Source organism: Canis lupus, chromosome 18, assembly GCF_011100685.1.
Source record: "Canis lupus familiaris isolate Mischka breed German Shepherd chromosome 18, alternate assembly UU_Cfam_GSD_1.0, whole genome shotgun sequence".
Classification (NCBI taxonomy): Eukaryota; Metazoa; Chordata; class Mammalia; order Carnivora; family Canidae; genus Canis; species Canis lupus.
The window spans coordinates 43,901,760-43,922,750 of NC_049239.1; the positions used below are offsets into that span (position 1 = coordinate 43,901,760).

Consider the following 20,991-nt stretch of genomic DNA (forward strand, 5'->3'; position numbering starts at 1 on the left):
TTCTCCTTATCACTAAAAGACTATTCCAGAGAAGAGGAGATTTTTTTTTTCATTTAATAATTGTTTTGTGAGCTCAGTCTAGACTGGCAAAGATGTGTTGGATGTAACTGGCCAAGAAGAGTACTGTCACTTGATTAAAAGAAGGTGCATCTGAATGTCAGTCCACACACTGCTTTATAAACAGAAAAGATTTAGTAGACAGCCTTCTAATCTTGATTAAGTTGTGGAGAATAGGGGATCCCTGGGTGGCTCAGTGGTTTAGCGCCTGCCTTTGGCCCAGGGCACGATCCTGGAGTCCTGGGATCGAGTCCCGCGTCAGGCTCCTGGCATGGAGCCTGTTTCTCCCTCTGCCTGTGTCTCTGCCTCTCTCTCTCTCTCTCTCTCTCTCTCTCTCTCTCTGTCTATCATGAATAAATAAATAAAATCTTAAAAAAAAAAAAGTTGTAGAGAATAGTGAAAGTAGGAATATAATTAATTGGCAGTCACAAAATATATGCCATTTCAATGTGCAGTATGGCAGCAAGTCTAAGAGTAAGAGTGCCTTTTCTTACTAAAGTACCCTGGCTGTCAGGAGGATGGGCTCCTACCTAAGTTTTTGAAATAAGAAATAAAATAAAAACATTTATTCAGAACTTTGAGGATACCAGAAAAGGACACTTCTGTGTTCTCAAGTGGCTTGTTCAGGGACTGTTTCTTTCCAAAACACTCAGTATCTTAAATAGTGTGACCCTATCACTTCAGGCCAAAATATCATAGTATTGGGGACACCTGGGTGGCTCAGCAGTTGAGCATCTGCCTTTGGCTCAGGGCATGATCCCCGAGTCCTGGGATCAAGTCCCACATCGGGCTTCCTGCATGGAGCCTGCTTCTCCCTCTGCCTGTGTCTCTGCCTCCCTCTCTCTCTGTGTCTCTCATGAGAAATAAATAAATCTTTAAAAAAAATATATCATAGTAAAGAAAAAAAAATATATATATATATCATAGTATTGAATGTTGAGGGTAAGCTGTCAAGATTTTTTTTTTTTTCTGTCAGGATTTTTAAAGACCAGACAGTGATATAAACAATTCTGCAAGAATACATCTGCTAATAATTGATGATGTTCCTTATTATCAGAGAAATTGATGATCCATTATTTGGCATATTTAGCAACCACATGCAAATGAGAACATACTTTCCAGACCACGTGCAACCACAGAGCAAAACAGGAATCAGTTTGTTGCTGTCTCCAACTTTAAGCATCTAATGTTCCAACTTTGGGGTTCAGTATTCTAATCAGTTTAACTTATGATGGAGCCCTGAGAGTGGTCTCCAAAGAGAGATTGCTCCATAATTTTTAGGTCCATGTTTGATTTAAAAATCATAGAATTAAACAGAACTATCTGCTGTTATTCTTTTTTTTTTTTGGTATCATTATTTAATCTATTACAAATTTGTCAAATTCTTCTTGAATGCCATTCACATTTCTACATTTTGTCCATGGTACCATGAGACTGTCCAGTGTCTTACTGAAATTACTGAAATTAAGATACTTTATTTCTAGTCCCTACCACAGTGCCAGACATAGTCTGGCACACTGCAGGTACTCAGGTGAGACTTATATTAAAAGATATATCATAGCATTTCAGGACCACTAAGTGTATTCTGAAACATTTTACGCATTCTCTGCTTCCATGTTCTTGCCTCTAAAAAGGGGTGCCTGGGTGGCTCAGATGGTTAAGGCATCTATTTTCAGCTCAGGTCATGATCCCAGGGTCCTGCTGTTATTCTTAAAACTCACTTAGTTCTGAGTTAGCATTGTCCAGTCATTGGTAGTAAAAATGTAAGAAATCATGACCCGTTATGACAAATGAAAAACTTAGAATTTGAAGCTTGTTGTATGGGAGGCTCTTTGCAACCCTCTGCATGTTTTTTGAGTGTGAAATTCTTTTTCCTGTAAGAGGATTTTTCTGGGGAAAAAAAAAAAAAAAAAAACCTAGGCCACTCAAAGATGCTGATTTCTTTCATTGAGAAAGTAGAAGATACAGGCCCCAATCCTTCTCTTTTAATCACTGTAAGTCCAGAAAGCCTCCAGAGTGGCTCTGAAAGATGTCTCTTCTTTGGTCAGCTGAAGCTGACCTTCAAGCAACCAGCCTGTTGGATTTGCTTTGCCAGGGAGTCTAACTAGGATCATCCCATTGGCTTTGTGAGAACACAAACTGAAGTACATTCTTGTTTCTCTGGCACAGAAACTTGCCTTCATGGTGTCTCTAGGATTGGTAACACATGACCATCTAGAAGGTAAGAGAAGATATTCATGGTGCTACCTTGCTTCTGGCCCAGAGTTTTGTTCTTGAAAATGGTGTTGAACTTATTGCTAGACTGTAAAACACTGGAATGCCCATAGAACACCAGAATGCCAGCTAGTATGGACTTTGTTTCCTTTGGACTCAAACTTGTCTTTCCTCTGTTTAACATTCATCTCCTCCCCTTCCTGTTGTCATCCACACTGCTGTCCAGGGGAGACTCCCCAGTTGCCTGGACTAAACTGATTTCCATTCACTTTAGAGGAACTCTTTTTATTTTTCCCCTGACAGCACAAAGTATCAAATGCCCCTCTAACAAGTCTGTGTCTGTATTTCTCAATCACTCTGGGTTATCAGAATCTTAAGAACAGTTATAAAGCTATACCTGTCCTAGTTATTTAACTCCAGAATTGTGAACTATGGTTACTCAGTCTAGGTCTGTGGATAAAGTTCATCCACACCTATATTCTAGTAACCTGAAAAGAGAGGGGGACAGCTCTTTTATACGTATTGTCAGCTCTTGGTCACAGAGAGCTACCCTGTGAAAAAAGCATCGTCTTGCTTTCTGAGAGGTGAGAATAGATGGGCCGTCATATTTGCTCCCAGCGGTGTGCTTGCCTCTGCTGAGGCTGCAGGGGAAAAAAGAGATATGCCCCCATTTCCACCTTGTCATGGGAAAAGCAAAAGATAAACAATGAAGTTCCATTTTTGTGGTTCTCTGTTCCTTCCTTCTAATTCAAACCTTTTACTTTCCCAAGAAATCCAAAGCAAGAGGCAAGAGCGCAAAAGAAGAACAACAGCAAATCCAGTATACAGTGGAGCAGTCTTCGAGCCAGAGGTATTCCTGGTCAGAACTTGGCCCTTCCCTCACTATTCTAGGTTTATTTATGATTTTCATCTCTTTCCATTTGAAAACCTATGGAAGAACAGTACCTTAATTATATTTGGCCAGCTTTGCGAAATGATGGTTTTTTTTTGTCTGGCTAATCATACTGTTTCATTTTTATTATTCACTGCTTTCCCCTTAGTTTTTTCCCTAAGTTTGAGCAAATACAAACCTACCTTAAAAATTTAAGTCCTCTTGGCTTCAACAGAGCTGTCATCTGAAGCAGAGGCAGACCTCTCTGGAATATCATATTCTCTCAGAGCCAAGTATATATAATAAATCCCATTAGCACTGAGACCTTGAGGTGACTGGCACTCACTCATTGGCATGTTGACAGGCATGCTGTGCTTGGTCTATAGCTTGTGCCAATATTCGTAGTAACCGTGCTATTCAACTAGTTAACCTTTCCTTCTTCAATCCTCAAAGCGCAAGAAGAGTGCAGTCACATACCTGAACAGTACCATGCATCCTGGGACCCGGAAGAGAGGTGAGTACTTTTTTGTAGCTCTCCCTTGCTGTTGCTTCTGCTTTCTATGTCGTGTTTCTCCCCCCTCCTTTCTCCCATTGTCCTAGAGCCTAACTCCTAAATCCCTTGAAAATAGTTTTGTTGTTGCTGTTTTGTGAAAATAGAGGGAGAAGAGAGTGAGATTTCTTATTAGAGTCCTGTATACTGAATCACAAGCTGCTTTGCCTCAGATTCTGGCAAAGCTGACTCAAGAAAATGGCTTACTACAGCAGTTCTGCCCCAGGCCCACCAGGCTGTCCGTGAATAGCACAGTGAACAGAACATTGTGTGAAAGGAAGCATTTTAGCATCATTGAGCAGAACAGAGCACTGCTGTTGCCAAGGTGTTCTTAAGTAGTGTCTGAGTCGTCCTGCTGCCAGAGAAACCAGAGCGCGACTCAAGTTTCTGTGAGCTGCAGACTTTCCAGGAATGAGAGAGGTAGCCACACTGAGAACTTAGAATCTATGGAGTTGAAGGTATCTCCAGCTAGGGAAGAGAAGAAGGTCATTGTCAAAACAGGCTCCCTGAAATAGAAGTTCTGAAGAGTACCATCACCATATTTTGGGCCTCCCCAGGTGGGTGGTGCACCTTACTTGTGGGCGGGTCAGAGGCAGCAGCCCTCCATGCAGGACTGAGTAGGTCTTAATAGCTCTGAATTTGAGCTCATGAACAAGGTTCTGAAATTGTTCTTTGATGTCAGTAATACATCCCAGGGTCCCTTTCTCCACATGATAATGTGTCCCTGAATTATAGTTCCAGGCTAGAAAGGTTGCAGAGTGAGTGGAGTAGCATAATAATTTTTGCATAAGCACACACTGTCTCAGAGCTATTGGAAGCCTAGGAGGTCATCCTGACCCTTTTCTTTTGTCTACTTTAGGCAGGGCTGCACCCGTACCATTACTACCTCCTCACCTGAAAGAGATAGCATAACCACCCTCAGTGATCCATCTAATGTTTCATTAGCCCTGTCCTTTAAGTAGTCAAAAATATTTCCTTGGGAAACCCTGAGTCATTGCTTCCTATTGATTCCTGGGCCACAGTAACCAGTGTCATGGGTTATTTTTTGTTTTATTTTTGGTAATTTTTAGTAACTTCTGACCCAGTTCTCAGAAAGGAGTCCCCAGTCATAAGCCACAGTTAATTTGTCTGCTGGTGGGGAGTATTTGCTAAGAGGACAGGGGTTGAATGAGCCAGAAAGACCTTGGCATCAGTGCCAAGGTCAGAGGATGAAAGCCTATATCTACAATGCCTAGGATGTACCTTCTGCGGGTAAACAAAGAGCATTCATCTTTCACATCCCCTTTTGGCAGCACTAAATTCCCCAGAAAAGACAAACCTGTATGATCTGTCTTTGTACCGCAGACATTGCCAGTTTAACACAGGTAATATTTGTGTAATGTCTGACAGAATCATGACTCTGTGCATAATCCTGATATAAATTATAACTGTTGGCAAAGTTGTGATCTCTGTACCATTTACCAGTGCTCGTAGGCAGTTGTGTGCCTCTCTGGCTTTTATTTTTTCCCTTTGGTATGCTGGATATATACTTTTGATCACTGAAAGCTTAGAAGCTTTAATCCTGGCTCTTCTAACAAGGACCCTGGCTTGGATGTATCATAAGGCAGGAGTGGTTGACCAATCTTGCCATGCCCATCAGGGTCCATTTATAGATTCTCTGTACCATGAGGCTTGATTCCCAGGGCTCTTGCTCCAATCAGCCCTTCAGCAGTGTTGCTGATGGCAGGGCCTTTTTGGAGATTTTGTAGCAGACCCTAGTCCTTAGACATGTAGTTCACTAGAGTGTGACAGAAGTGGGGAGACAGTTCTTTTTTTTTTTTTTTTTTAAAGATTTTATTTATTCATGAGAGACACGGAGAGAAAGAGGCAGAGACACAGACAGAGGGAGAAGCAGGCTCCATGCAGGGAGCCCGATGCGGGACTTGATCCCGGGACTCTGGGATCACGCCCTGGGCCGAAGGCAGACACTCAACCCCTGAGCCACCCAGATATCCTGGGGAGACAGTTCTTGAACAGCGGGGAGGGTCTCTGACTCTAGACATACTGAAAATCATTGTTAAGCTCAGAACATCTTTTTAGCTCTTAGGTTCCAGCTAGTCCCAGAACATATTTCTCACCAGCTCTATCGGCAAGGGATAAGAATAGTTAACTTGAATTTTGCCTCCTCGGTTTGCCTTTCTCCATGCTCACAAGCAGTGAAACGACCAATATATAGATAGAGAAAAGGAAAAACAGAAATCCTAAATAAATCCATTTGTGGGAACTGGGAATTATTGATTGTAAGGATGATGGTTACAGAGAAACCTTAGAGAACAACATGTAGAAGTGGAAAAATAAACTCTTTTTTTTTTTTTTTTTTTTTTTTTGGAAAAATAAACTCTATTCCTAGCTGTGGCCCCCCCTTGAGCTTTGACATCTTAATTTCATGCTAGAAGTCTCAAATTGTAATAATCCAGGAGCATCACCAGAATCCACCCAAGGCAAGGCCCTTTAACATGACGTAGCCCTCCTGTCATTCTCCAAGGCTGTCTTATCCTCCTTTCTTTTGAGACTCGTGTAGTTGTTTCTAATGACATTTAAATCTTTGCTTTTCTTCCTCTCTTTGGGACTGTTGTATTAACCTTCTGTCTGCTACCTCACTTCCTTTTCCATGCTAGCCAATGAGGAACACTGGCCAAAGGTATGTAAGATCATTTTTCCCCCTTTCTTTCCCTCCCCCTTTTTTCCTTTTTGTTCCCTTCTCTTGGTATATAGGTCGTCCTCCAAAATACAATGCAGTGCTGGGGTTTGGAGCCCTTACCCCAACATCCCCCCCATCCAGTCATCCTGACTCCCCCGAAAATGAAAAGACAGAGACCACATTCACTTTCCCTGCACCTGTTCAGCCTGTGTCCCTGCCCAGCCCCACCTCCACAGACGTAAGTAACTTGGGAAAAGCGCGCTCTCTTTTCTGAGAGCTTACATTGGGGAAACCGTTATCATGTGTTGTCTCCTTGCCAGCTGCATCTCCTTGACTCACCCTGGAACAGCAGTAACCCCTACAAGACACAGTATACCATGTAAGGCAGCTTTCTACCGGGGCCCCAGGTCCTGCCATGTCCTTGAGAATCATGTACCACATCAGGAGGCTCAGTCAGAGTGTTTAAAATCTGGATTTGATCTGCTGTGAATGAGTTAATTCTCAGGAACAGGGAGGGACAGGAAGTCACCTCCTGTAATTGAAAGGTGCTCAGGTTTCTGTCCTTGTTTTGGGGTTAGGAAAAAGGAACAAGGCACACATTCCCCTGGCAGTCCTTGTTTCCTGCTTCAGGTAGAATTCAGGAAGTGGAAAACGTTTCTTTCAAGCAACTTTATTTAGCAGAATTGATTAAACAGGTTCCTAAAAAAGTGTGTCATATATTTAGTAACCCTGCATGTAGAAACTGCAGGATTACAAACTAGTACCCTGAGATTATGGGTTTTTATTTTTTGTTTTTTACTTTACTTATTTTTATATTTTTCATTTTAATTCTAGTAGAGTTAGGATGCAGTGCTATGTGAGTTTCAGGTGTACACTACAGTAACGCAGCAGTCGTATATGTGATTCCGTGCTTGTCACCCGTTTCACCCAGCCCACCTCCCCTCTGGTCACAATCAGTGTGTTCTCTCTAGTGCCCTAAGATTTTTAAATGAGCAAATACTTACTGAGCACTACTCTGCTGAACAAGTGCTATTCTTAAGGCTGGGGATAGAACAGGGAACAAAAGCAACTCCTTGCCCTCAAGGAGCTCCTATTACATGGCCAGAGGCAGGTGATAAGCAAATGAACATGTAAAAGGTAGTAATAAGTTCTGTAAAGAAAATTGGGACAGAATAAGGGGGATACGAAGCCTTTTATTTTGTGAAGAGAGGGAAGAGAGAGCATCTGTGGTAGAAAGTGGAATGTGTGAGAATGTGTCGGGGGAGAGCATTCCATGCAGAGGGCAGAGCAGTGCAGAAGCCCTGAGATGGGCATATACATGGTGTGGAGGAAAAGCAAGAAGGCCAGGACAGTGGGGGCATAGGGAGTGGTGAGATGGTGGGAAAGGACACCCCAGAGCGGGGCCCAAGGTGCAGGGCCTTGGGCTTTTACTTGGAAGGAGATAGGGGACCACTGGAGGGCTCTGAGGAGAGGAGTGACATAATTTTTCAACTTTTTATTTAGATAATTTTCAAACAGAGAAGTTGCAAGAAAATACAAAGAACAAATATATATACCTTTCACCTAGATTCACTGATTGTTACCATTTTGCCACATGTGCTCCCCCCTACACACATGCGTGCACACACGCACACACACACATAAACATATTTTGCTGAACTAGTTAAAAAGTTGCAGACATCATTAATCTTCACCCAAAACCTTTCAGTATATATTTTCTAAGAACAGATACTCTGATATAGACACAATGTAGTTATCAAATTGAGGACATGTAATATTGAGTAAATAATATTATATAGCGTTATTCCATATTCAGGTTTCTCCAGTTGTCTCAATAATTGCCTTAGTAGCACTTTGTTTTTTCTGCTCCAGAATCCAGATTAAGATCACTCTTGATATTCGTTGTCATGGTACTGTCTCTTTTGCCTTCTTACTCTGAAACAGTTTCTCAGCCTTTCTTTGTCTTTCATGGCATGGACATTTCTTAAAACATAAGCCAGTTGCTGCGTAGAGTGCCCCTCCATTTGGATAATCTGATTGTTTCCTCAGGAGGAGATTCAGGGTATGCATTTTTGTAGGAACACTAAACACGTGATGGCGAGTCCTTTTCTGTGCATCACATGTCGTCCGCTGGTCTGTCCTGTTGTTGGTGATGTTAGCTTTCATCTCTTAAGAGAACACATCAAATCTCTCCACTTGTAAAGGTGCCTCAAAGCAGAGAGCTTTGAGTCTGTATAAATATCCAGTTCCCCCACAAACTGTTACCCAGTGGTTTTAGAATCCTTTGATGGTTCTTCCCTGTGTTTACTATTTTTAAGGTGTTTCCAAAATCAACTTGGATTTTAAAAGGATCGGAAACCTGGATAAGAGACTGTGGAGAGGATAGGATGGGAGCAGGAAGACCAGTTAGGAGGGAAGAGCTGAGGACAGCTTGGCCTGATAGGGTGGTAGACATAGAGATGGAGGAAAGTGACCGAGTCTGCATATATTTTTAAGAGCCAACAGGATTAGATATGGAGTATGAGAAAAAGAGATGATAGTCAAGGATGAATCCAGAGTTTTCAGCCTAAGCAGTTACCAGGATAAAATTCATTTACTCAAGATGGCAAGAAGGATAGGTTTGAGGAGGGAAACCAAGAGTTTGATTTTGTACATGTCCCTTTTTTTGTGTCAATTACAGAGCTTGTCTTTAGGATCATCTTTAGGTAAAATATCTCTTGAACTGGAAGGTTCTTAGTGCTTTATAATAGTCTACCCTTTTCCAAAGAACAAAAGAATACCATATGCACACACTAAGTTAAAATTCTAGAAGTAGCAAAGGAAGTGTTCTCTTTGGAGGACAGGTCACAGTGAAGTTCTGTTCTCTGGCAGCCTTTCCTTCCATGGACATAACTGGTGACTACAGCAAGACTCAGACTTGCTCTTGGAATTCAGCATTTCATCCAGCCTTTCTGACTTCCGGCATTAGTAATTGATAAAGGTTTTCAACCTGTCCTGAGTACTGAGTACCAGGAGTCCTTGTCAGAAACCTTGTTTGCTGGTACCAGAGATGGTCCCAACTTTTCTGCGTGTGAGTCTCTTTCTCCTAAAGATTGTTTTTGGTTTTTGTGCTTTTGGGCTGATAGGGGTCTATGGGTTTCTTTGAGGGACTGAACCCAAAGGATCTACGCAAAGTAAAAAATCCTGCCAGATTTCATCTTAAAATGTAAACACTGCTCTTCTCAGAAATCCAAAGGTAAAAGAAGGCTCTTCTAAAACCACTAAATAGGGATCCCTGGGTGGCGCAGCGGTTTGGCGCCTGCCTTTGGCCCAGGGCGCGATCCTGGAGACCCGGGATCGAATCCCACATCAGGCTCCTGGTGCATGGAGCCTGCTTCTCCCTCTGCCTGTGTCTCTGCCTCTCTCTCTCTCTCTGTAACTATCATAAATAAATAAAATAAAATAAAATAAAAAAAAAAATAAAACCACTAAATATGTTAGAACTTAAGTTTTTAACCTAGTGGAATAGATTTTTTTTTTTTTTAAGATAATTGACTTCTACTTTTACAGTATCCTAACAGTGGCAGTGATTAAAATCAGCACACAGGACTCTCTGTGTTTGCTGCTGGGTAGGACAAGCCCCAACAACATTAATTAAACAATCACAGCTGAAAGGCAAGCATTTCCTGGGGATCAGTAACCGTCTAGAAGGACTTGGTAATACAAAACCCAGCCAGACACTAATCCTCAGGATATACCTTGTTGCCATTATCATTTTATGAGAAGGGAAGATATGTTGACATACTTATAAAATTCTTTTAGCAAATGATGAAATTGCAGTTGATATAGCCAGGATTTTTGCAAAAAACACATGTGGTCAGCTCCTAGCGAAGAATCATGGGTCACCATCTTTCAATTTAACATTTGGCTTATGGTAGCAATTCAGTCACCAAAGCCTGAGCCTTTTGACCCGGAGCAGCACCTCCAAGGGATTTTCTCTGCTCTCTTTAAGCTAATCAGAGAATCCATTCTGGGTAGATAAAATCTATACCTTGGCATTTTATTATTCATTTCTATGGGCAGTTCTCCAAATTTGGTCCTTGAGACTCTTTTTGGGGGTCTATAAAATCAAAACTATCTTCATGATAATACTAGAATATTATTTGCCATTTTTTAAAAAGATATTTATTCATTCATGAGAGAGAGAGACAGGCAGAGACAGGCAGGGGGAGAAGCAGGCTCTATGCAGGGAACCCGATGTGAGACTCAATCCCAGGACTCCAGGATCATGCCCTGAGCCGAAGGCAAACACTCAACTGCTGAGCCACACAGGCATCCCTTCTTTACCATTTTCATTCTCTTTTTCTGAAGAGTAACCAGTGGAGTTTTCCAGATATTACATGACATAAAATGATGTCATAACTCTGATGACACATGGAATATGCACGTGTGCTGGGATTTTACAGGTTTTCAGTACACTGTTTTTGTAACTTCCTATGATTCTGTAATTATTTCAAAATTGAAAACTTCTAAAATTTCTAATACAGTAAATATCAATAAACGTAATTTACATAAACGAAAACTCTTTGAGGTCCTTGGTAATATGGGGTCCTGACACCGAGCAGACTGGGAACTGTTGCTGTCGAACGTGGAAATAGGATAGGAAGTCATCTTTCCTTTAGAAACTTGAAAGAACTGTCCGCCCCCCACTTCTTGATCTGCTCCTACTCAGGAGCAAAGGAAAGTGAGCAGAACTCATCTCCAGTAATTTATCTAGGATTCATGTGAACCAGTCTCTGAAACCTTTAAATTTTTATAAACTTATTAAAGATGCAGACTCACACAGGACTCAGGTTTAAGAAAGATTGTTTCTCTAGGGAAGAGTGCCCTTCAGCCTGATTTTAAGAATGAAAGGGAAAGTTATAGTTAATCAAGGGATGAAACCTTAACCTCTTTAGGTGCCTCGAAGCTGAACTTTGAGGCGGCACACTTATGCAGTATTTTTGCTCGTATACTGAGTATCTTCTTTATTGTCCAGAGATAACATTTTCTTACTAAATGTAAGAAATTATCTGATTATCTTAACAACATTTTGCAGCAGTTTTCTAGGCTCTAGATACCCTAGTGAATTATAGACTTTCCTTTTCTTTAGAGAGAAATTACAGGTCTGGGAAGATACATTCCTTCCACAGTGGTGGCTGAAAAGAATTGAACATTGCTGTCTATGTCATTGCTTCCTGTGCAGAGTTTCTGTATTAGGCCTTCTGGCAAAATAGCCTGGAAATCTAAAACAACACACTGGAAGTGAAGAGGGGGCCTAAGTGGCAGTGCTGCCTTGCTGGCTAACCTCTTGTGTGTCTTCGGTCTTCTTTCCCATGTGTCTTTATCAATCCTATTTCTGGAAAAAGCCAGGGATTGACCTGCTGAAAAATACCTTTTTTTTTTTTTCTCCTCTTCAGCGTTCTCCTCTCCATATTAAGTAGATCTGCTTTTTTTTTTTTTTTTTTTTTCTGCTGTTGCCTTCTGTTCAGAGGGCTCCTGCAGACTTACCTGAGTACCAGAACTTTCAGTGATGGGGGCGGAAACAGAGTACACTGGGGTTGTTCATCTCTTTCCATCTGGTGGTATATTTTATGGGGAGGAATAAAGCCTCCCAGCATAGAATGGTCCATTGAACAGCAAATGCCAAATAGTGGTTTTAAGAGAACCTTGTCAGCTGTTGCTTTGGCTTTTTAAATTCTTCATGTTAGAAAGCTGATGGGAGTTTCATTTGTTCCTGACTTAATCTTTTTCCCAATTGAATGTGCACTCTATTTTTTTCTCCCTGAGAAAAAATTTAGTAAAATTCCATATTTTGTCTGTCTTCTTTTCCCAATCCTAAACTCTGCTAAAAAATAGTGGGTAATGAGAATTGTTTGTATCATATTGTGGAACACTTTGATGAATGGAATTCAGTATCTTCAAACTTTATGATTTGTGGGTTGGACTCTACCAAAACATAAGTGCTGAGCTATCACCTGTAAAGTTAATTTGGGCCTAGGTGATTACATGGCTTTTCTTTAAACTCTAAGGATACTGTCCCTGCCCAGGGAACCTCAGCTGTATGGAGCAAGTGGGGGCTGTGCCATTGGCAATTCCTACTTTCCTTGAATACTTCTGTAACATGTTGGAGGGGGCACAGCTGATTGTCCTGAAACATACATATCCAGAATGTGCATGTTAACATTCACATTTTACCTTTTTTGTCCTTTCTCTTACCTTTCCTCTCAATTTCCTAGGGTGATATCCATGAGGATTTTTGCAGCGTTTGCAGGAAAAGTGGCCAGTTGCTTATGTGTGACACATGTTCCCGTGTGTATCATCTGGACTGCTTAGACCCTCCTCTGAAAACGATTCCCAAGGGCATGTGGATCTGTCCCAGATGTCAGGACCAGGTACTAAGGAGCGGGTCAGACAGTGATGGGCTGAGGAAGAAAAAGTGTGGTCAGGAGGACCTCCTTTCCCCTTAGACTTGGGGGAATGGTGGAGTCTCTTCCCTCTCCTATCTGTTCATGGCACTGCACTCACCCACATAGCGTCCATCCTCTCGAGCTTCTCTGTCCTTTTACTGAGATGGGGAGTATGTGTAGGTGGGAAGGCTCTAACTGCTTCCCTTTATTTAAAATGACTTATCTTCTCATGACCTTGCCCTTTCAAAGCCATAAGACTTTCTGCCTCTTTCTCTAAGAATGGTCCAAACCCAGTATGTGGTTTTGAGACTCTTCTTTTAGAAATAAAACTCTTAAAGGAAAGTGCGCAATTGATTGTTTAATTCAAATAACAACAGTATCACCTTTAACCTGTGTTGTCACTGGGATCAGAGAACTAACTGTAAAGTAGCTGTCTTACTATTTCATGGACTTGAAAGGCAAACATTAACTGTCCTAGCCTCTTCCCTTCTTATTGTGCAGTTTCTGGTCTCTTTTTCTCAACTATCTATGTACCTTTATGTTTTCATGATAAGCTGTTTCAGTCTTTTTTGGAAATAGGCAAAGTATAAATAATAGGTCCAATAGTTCAGCAAGCTTTGGGATGCTGCTCAGTTTTTGGAATCCTGTTTGAGAGAATTCTGGTTTTCCCCAAAATTTAATCCTGGTTTTTATCCTACTATCTTCGTAAAGTAGTGGAGACCATTCTCTCTGTATTCTCTCCTGATGCTGCTCTGTAACTCTGGTAATTTTCTACACAAGGTCTAAATTATACTTTGATATTTGGAACTGATACTTAATTTCTTTGGTTAGGCTATCTTTGAGGGATGTAAAAAACTAAAATTGAGATAGGCAGGTCAGGGATGAAACTGCCAGCAGCTGCTGCCATCGTGCAGGCATGTAGCTTGTATGCCAGTGGGTCTGGCTGTCAGAGTAGTTGGGCATCATATGTGGCATGTATGAGAAGCCAGGAATGCCCCGGCAAGTCCTAGCCTCTTTGTAAGCTGGGGCTTAAGTGGCTTGACTTTCCTTGTTACCGAACTTCATTCTGTTAAAGAGTTTCTGGAACTTCATAGTCTAGAAAAGTGTAGACCAGGGTTTAAATCTTCCTGGATTTTGTCTGCCAATAGCTATAGACACGTTGCTTGTCACTACACAGGGGAGGTGTGTTTATACCAAGGTAAAACTTCTAAACCTCGTTTCAGATGCTGAAAAAGGAAGAAGCAATTCCATGGCCTGGAACTTTAGCAATTGTTCATTCCTATATCGCCTACAAAGCAGGTAAATAATCATCCACACCCCCTTTTGTGTGATCCTACCCTTGCTTAAAAAGAAAAGTGCTATATGGCAGCACTTGTTTTGTTTTCAAAAGGAAATTTAAAGTTAAAAATGAAAAGCTTTTATTGAACAAGATGAAAAGTTTGTGTAGAATTTTCTTGGAGAGGAAAAATGAGAAGTGGTATCTTAGAGTCAGGCCCACACCACTGACAGCTTTCTTAGCATAGGTGTCTATACATGTAATAAGGGAAGGTCTGGGTGGACACATTCTCCACCCACACTGGAGGTCAGAGGAACTTTGGGCAAAATATCTTCTTTGGCCAGCATTCTGAACACAGTGGAGTTTTCAAACAAATCATTGATAAAAACAGTTCCTTTTTTTTTTTTTTCCCAGCAAAAGAAGAAGAGAAACAGAAATTACTTAAATGGAGTTCAGATTTAAAACAAGAACGAGAACAACTAGAGCAGAAGGTGAAACAGCTCAGCAATTCTATAAGTGTAAGTAAATCCTATGCCTTCAGTGATAGATATGGATAGGGACACTCTCACATGTAGAATAGTACATGTGGCTCCCAAGGGCCCATGCCAGTCCTTCAGCTTATTAACAGTTAATTTGGGCGGACGCAGTGTGCCTCCAAGTTACAGTTCGGCCCTCAGGACAGGTGGCCAGTCGGTACGTGGTACCTCTCCAAGCTCTGGAACCTCCTGTTGGCTTTCATCTGAGAGAGGATTTTCAGTGTCCAGGCTGAAGAGATGAAGTAGCAGCTGCAGCAGTATAGCCACCACCTCTGTGTGTGCCTGAGTGGGTGTAGGAGGAGACTGGAGCCTCTCCCGACGCCCGGTAGACACAGATCAGGTCCCTGTATAGAAGCCTTTCTAGTCATCCCAGTTAGTGGTCTGTCTGCACAGCGCTTTGCTCCCGTCCTTTCTTCCACACCCTGCTGATTGCATCTCCAGGTTTTCCTGACCAGCTTAAGGAAGAGAGGTTTCTGGAGACAAGTATTGGAAGTAAATACTGCCCAGCCTGGCCTGTCCAGGTGTTGTATACAATCCAACAGCCTGGCCTTTCCAGGGTTGTATTTGCAGCAGAGATTCTGAGGCCCTGCCAGAGCAAATTTTATTTCTCACTGGGTAGGCACCCCTCCCCTTTTTGGAGCCAGGTGGCCTCAGCCCTCATGGGCAGCGGGCAGTACCCTGGACTTGGTGGCAGTTGAGCTGTCCCACTTGGCGCCTTTCTCCTCATCACCGTAGTACCCATGGCATGCAGGTTTCACATTCTTTTTGCTTAGACCAGAAGTCAACAGCTGTGGGAGACCTTGGGCAAAAGGGCAAAAGACAAGTGCAGGACCGAGCAGAAGGGTTTCTGTCAACTGCAGTGTTTGATTCTCCCACATATCACAGTGCTGCTACCCCCAGCCTGCCTCTAAATTCTTGCCGACCAACTGATCGGTAGCCCTCGGTAGCCCTCAAATTGGATCCACATACCACTGGCTCCTTTTCTGCCCTCCAAAGCTCAGTCCGGTCCTGAGCACATTAGCACCCATTTGCAAGGCAAAAGCATGCCAAAACCTGCCCAAACCAGCTTCAGCGCAGCTCTGGGAATGTTTTTAAGATACCTTTATTTTGCAGCATTAGAATGGTAATTCACGTTTGGTTTTAAGTCCTGGTATCCAGCAGGGTTGGCATTTAAACCACTCACTTGCACTCTCCCTCCTGCCTGTTGGGCTGCCTCCTCCTGTTGGGCAGTGGTGCCACCTCCAGTGCAGAGCTGAACAAAGTTTAGGGGCACACACCAGCCAACAGGGTTCTTTTACCTGGAGAGAGCTGCCAGGCCTGTCAGAAAAGCCACGGAGGCTCAGTGCCACTGCCCTTCTCATTTGCTGCAGAAATGCATGGAAATGAAGAATACCATCTTGGCCCGGCAGAAGGAGATGCACAGCTCCCTGGAGAAGGTAAAACAGCTGATCCGCCTCATCCACGGCATCGACCTCTCCAAACCTGTAGACTCTGAGGCCACTGTGGGGGCCATCTCCAACGGCCCGGACTGCACCCCCCCTGCCAACGCCGCCACCTCTACGCCGGCCCACTCCCCCTCCTCCCAGAGCTGCACAGCGAACTGTACCCAGGGGGACGAGACTAAATAACAGAGCCCCGAGAGGAGAAGCCACAGGATCCCGGCGGCGAGGAGAGCAAAAACACTGAAGACTCTAGAAAAGCAAAGCCGGATTTCTTCTGGAAAGTACAGAATTCTTTTGGTTCTTTGGTTCCAGAGAGAGAGAAGATGCTTGTGCCAGGTGGCACCAGAGTTTGCCAATTGATCCTTCTTATTCTGTGTGTACATGCAAAGATTGGACCATGTTACATGAAATAGTGCCAGCTGGAGGTTCTTTGCCAGCACCATGCCAAGTGAAATAATATATTTACTCTCTCTATTATACACCAGTGTGTGCCTGCAGCAGCCTCCACAGCCACCATGGGTTTGTTTTTGTTTTGTTGGGTGGGGAGCAGGGACGGGCGGAGGGAGGAGAGCAGGTTTCAGATCCTTATTTGCCGAGCCGTTTGTTTAGGTAGAGAAGACAAGTCCAAAGAGTGTGTGGGCTTTCCTGTTTCTAAACTTTCACTACTATAAAACCAAAAAAAAGGAAATCGAGATTTAACCAACCCCAGTGCCCAGAGGAGGGATGGGAGGGAAGGGGAGGGAGCCGGGGTGGGAAAAGTCTATCAAATAAGCAGTATTTCCTATTGTCTGGTGTGGGGCACAGTGCACGGAGGAGGACAGCCCTGAGGTCCTTCTGCGCATTCCACTTCCCGCCGCGGGCGCCCCCACCACTCCCCCGAGTTCCTTCCCTGCTTTGGCAAATTGGCGCGCATCCCCGCGGATGATCCGGTTACCTTCCCTCTCAGGCAACAGGCAGAGGCCACCCCCCCTGGCCGTTGCCAGAGCAGGGAAGAAGGGTGTGTGTGTGTCCAGGAAGGAAAAAAAGGTGGATCAGTGATTTTTACTTGAAAACAAGCTCCATCCCTTTTCTATATTTATAAGAAGAGAAGATTCTGAGCGAAGCAGCACGCGACCCAGGTGTGTGTGAATTGAATGGAGATGTTTCTTTTCTCTCTTTTTTTTAATTTTTGTTGTTTTGTTTTGTTTTTTTCTTTAAGAAAAAGTTTTATTTTGTTTCTTTTACTTTTTTGGTAACAAAAACTAAAATAAGGAATAGAAAAGCTGTTTTTCAGGCTGACAGTCAATTAAGGGTAGTCGAGGCCGTGCATGGTAGACTAGGAATCATAGTGTCAGTGAGGTCCAGTGAGTCTGTGTGAGTCCTTGTGTCATCGTTTGGGGCACTGTTTTTTATGCAAGGGCAAAAATCTTTGTATCTGGGGAAAACAACAACAACAACTTTTTTTTAAATTAAAAAGGAAAATAAAAGATATTGAGGTCTTCCTAGTGTTACTTAAATTAAGATCAAGGTAAGAAACATTGTAAAAAAAATTACAAAAGTGCTATTTGTTTCCTAAAAACAGTGATTTCTATTAAAAAGGTGTCAGAACTGGAGAAAATGCTGTGTAGTTATAATTTTTTAGCACAGAACCTGCTGATCATGATGACATTTTGCTGTGTTTGTGTCTCAAGACTGGTGGGCTAGTCTCCATGATTTCTGTCCTCTGGACGACTGCAGCCCTGACGGGCAGCAGCCAAGCCCTCCCACCACTCTCCCCTCCTCGGAAAGGACTGTCCTCTCTTCTTGGCGCAGGGATCTGGGCTTCTGTTCTTGAAGCCTGAGTGGAGTGTGGATGGTATCAGGACCCTACCCTACCCATTGTCTCCTCGGATTTTGCTAGAGCAAAAGGCTGGTGCCTAAATAAGATCCCTTCCTTTGGTGCTGCTCTCCGTCTTTCAGCCACCAGCATTGTGAGTGCCTGCGGGACAACTCTGAAGGACATGGCCTGTAACACTCATTGGTGCCCATGCACCCTGGCCTTGGCGGGGGGGGGGGGGGAAGGGGGGTGCAGGGGGCAGGCTGGCTGCATCAGCCCTTGGCACTGAGAAAGAATGCAGGAGTGAGATGTCTTGAGGGTACATGGTGTCTCTGAGACAAAGAGCCCCAGGGTGGCCTTTGTGTCTGTCTTGCCTTTGAAGAGGTCTGACTCTCCAGCTGCTTTCTCTGCCTGCTGGCTCCAGGTACCAGACGTGGCTGTCTATTGCCCTTTGCCCATCCTCAGGCTTCCTGGGCGACCTTTGGCTAGAATCGCTGTGCTTGCCTTGGCCTGGCCTGTCTCCTTCATGAGAAAACCAGGGTTCTGAAAGACTCGGACCATTTCTATCATCTTGCCTCATGGGAGGTCAATTTTGTCAGGCATGTTCTCCCATTGGAGACCATGGCCCATTGCTTGCCTGGCCCCCAGAAGGGAGGCAGGCCCTGGGGACCCCAGCGCTCCTGGGACATCTCTCCCAAGCCCACCCCATTCTCTCTAATGGCCAGAGTCTAGGAGTGGCAGAAAAGGTCCCGTTAGTTTCCCCCCTTTTCCAATTAAACCCTGAGAGCAAATGCAAGAGAAAGGAAAACTTCTTAGGTCAGATATGCCTCATCTCTACTGGCCATTTCATCTTCCCAGGAATGTTAGGGGATTAAGAGTGGCTAAACAGGCCTCAGAGTCAGGCCCTGGCAGTGTGAGGTTGCCTGGCAGGGGGACAGAGGAGCTCCCTTTTCTCCTGCAGAAACCAAGGTGCTACGTCTAGTCAGGGAGCTGTGGAGATGCCTAGACTAGTTGGAGGAATCGTTGGCAAAGGTTCAGAGCCCAGCATCAGGCTGTATGCCCGGTCTTGAGCTCTCCCATTTGACTTGTCTGGGCCCAGAGGCTGCGAGTTGCCACATAGTACAAATCTTTTCTTGAAAGAAGTTAGGGAAACGATCATCACTAGAGGCTCAGAAAGCTGCCTGAGAATTCCCGGGGTGTCTGGGGAGGCTTGGGGGGCGGGTAGAGCTAGGAATCCACCAGTATTTTGCCTGCTGCTGTGAGTACGCACGCTCTGGCCTTGCCTGGGGTTGGGATATGATCTTCCTAAAGTGCAGATACGAACCATTTCGTGAGTCAGCTGGTGTGGGGTACAAAATGTAACTCTGGCCCCAAACCCACATTCTGGATTCAAATTCCAAAACTACTTACTGCCAAGAAAAGGCCCTGGTCACCCCCGTCTCCTTTTCCTTTACCGTCCTGCCAAGAAAAGACCCTCTCTCTGTGCCCTAGACCTGTGGGTGCTTGTGACCCCCTGAGACACACTTCCGTGACTGCTTCACCTGGGCCATCTTCACCTCTTCCTCCTCCCCCCGCTGCTACTCTTTCGCCATGCTCAGGCCTAGCTGCTCACAGACACATCTCAGACCAGCTGGCTTTGCAGTCACTTCAGAGTCCAGGGAGTGGCTGCCAGTGGGCCCTTGAACAGGAGGCCAGCGGCGCAGGCACTGCACCCTGAAGCCGGTGAGGTCACGTTGCTGTCATCTTCCCGCCTCGCGTTCTTGCCAGTGCCAGTGCCGCCTGCAGGTCCTTTTTCTTCCCTGGAGCCTGCTGGGTCTTGTCTCCCCTCTGCTGAGCTCATCCAGAGTTCTGCTTCCTCCCTTCCTTATCAGGCCCTTGGGGCAACCGGGCTCTGGGCAGCCTCTGGTGGGGCCTTTCCTGCGTGGGGCTGCACCGCTGGCATCATGTGAGTGCCCGGGTTCCCTGCGGGGCCCGCCCGTCCCTTCTTCCTGGCTCAGGCTCAACAGGCAGTGCGAACGGGCACAAGTGCTGCCCTCACGTCTCTCCACATGAGTGAGGGGGACTGTTTCCAGCTCATGAAGTCTGCATGTACAGTTGCCCCTCCAGCCATCTCTGATACTTCCTCTTGGGGCCAGCAGAGCCTCTCTGGGCTCTCACTCCCAAGTCACACATCATGCGCTCTAAGCGGTTTTCTCCCTTCACTCCCTTTTAGGGTGTGGTCTTTCTTATCCAAAGGGCTTAATTTAGGAGACTTTTACCCCAGAGGTAAAAGGCTCCTCTGGGTAGTAGGATGGATGGTGGCTCAGGTATTCTCCAGGCCCTGGGTTCTCCAGATTCCATGGCTTCTGCTGGATAGGGGCAACTTTGCTCTGTGTAGATGACTGTGGGCCTCACCCCCACCCCTCAGCTGGGCACCCTCCGCAGGAAACAGGAGACCCACTCTCACCCTGACTTACAGCCGTCCTCAGTGTCTGCTCCTCTCTAAGGGAGGGGGCGGCCCTTGGGAAGAGTCCCCTGGCCCTGCGGCAATCGGCAATCGGCAAATCGGCAATCGTGAAGGGGAGGAAGCCGGGGGTTGCCCCCTCCAGAGAGAGAGCCAGGGTGGAACTCTTGAAAAATGGCCCTGGGAGAGGAAGGGCAGGGCTCCCAATTCCACTTTGTCCCTCCTCCCACAAGGCCCTTCCTCCCTGAGGACTCCACCATCCCCCACAGTGGCTTGTGGCCTCTGCACCTCTGTGTCGTCGGGTCCTCAGCCCAGGGTGAGCCGCAGTCAGGCAGGACAGGACGGGCAGCCAGAGGTCAGCACGCTCCAAGCAGAAAAGAGCCAGCCAGCCCCCAATCCTGTCTCTTGTCCACGCCCTCTGTGATTTCAGTCTTGATAGAACTTGTATTTGGAGTTTTGTGCTTCAAAGTTTTTGTTTTTGTTTGTTTCATTTTTGTTTTGAGGGGGTGGGGGGGGATCCAGAGCAGCTGATCAATTTGTATTTATTTATTTTAACATTTTACTAAATAAAGCCAAATAAAGTCTCTCAGCCTCATGGTGTCGGGTTTGGGGCAGGGGAGGGTGGGCAAGGTACACTCTGGTTCGGGCCTCCAGGGGAGGGTCCGGGGCCCTCCTGCAGCTCCTGGGAGACTGAGCACC

General features: G+C 44.8%; 1 protein-coding gene across 19 annotated transcripts in view; it reads left to right on the forward strand.

The window, feature by feature from the left end:
• The window catches only part of PHF21A (PHD finger protein 21A), a 193,598-nt gene extending 175,947 nt beyond the window's left edge, over positions 1-17,651 (forward strand). For 15 of the 19 annotated variants that reach the window (XM_038563466.1, XM_038563469.1, XM_038563462.1 and 12 more), the window contains 8 exons: positions 2,227-2,278; positions 3,042-3,121; positions 3,596-3,656; positions 6,447-6,610; positions 12,630-12,785; positions 14,024-14,099; positions 14,491-14,594; positions 15,983-17,651. In XM_038563466.1, coding sequence (XP_038419394.1) covers positions 2,227-2,278; positions 3,042-3,121; positions 3,596-3,656; positions 6,447-6,610; positions 12,630-12,785; positions 14,024-14,099; positions 14,491-14,594; positions 15,983-16,240 — 951 coding nt within the window. In that variant the 3' untranslated portion in view covers positions 16,241-17,651. Of the gene's footprint in view, positions 1-2,226; positions 2,279-3,041; positions 3,122-3,595; positions 3,657-6,349; positions 6,373-6,446; positions 6,611-12,629; positions 12,786-14,023; positions 14,100-14,490; positions 14,595-15,982 lie in introns of all 19 variants that reach the window. The other 4 variants (XM_038563477.1, XM_038563480.1, XM_038563478.1 and 1 more) reach the window with 1 other exon arrangement.
• Positions 17,652-20,991: the final 3,340 nt, after the last annotated feature.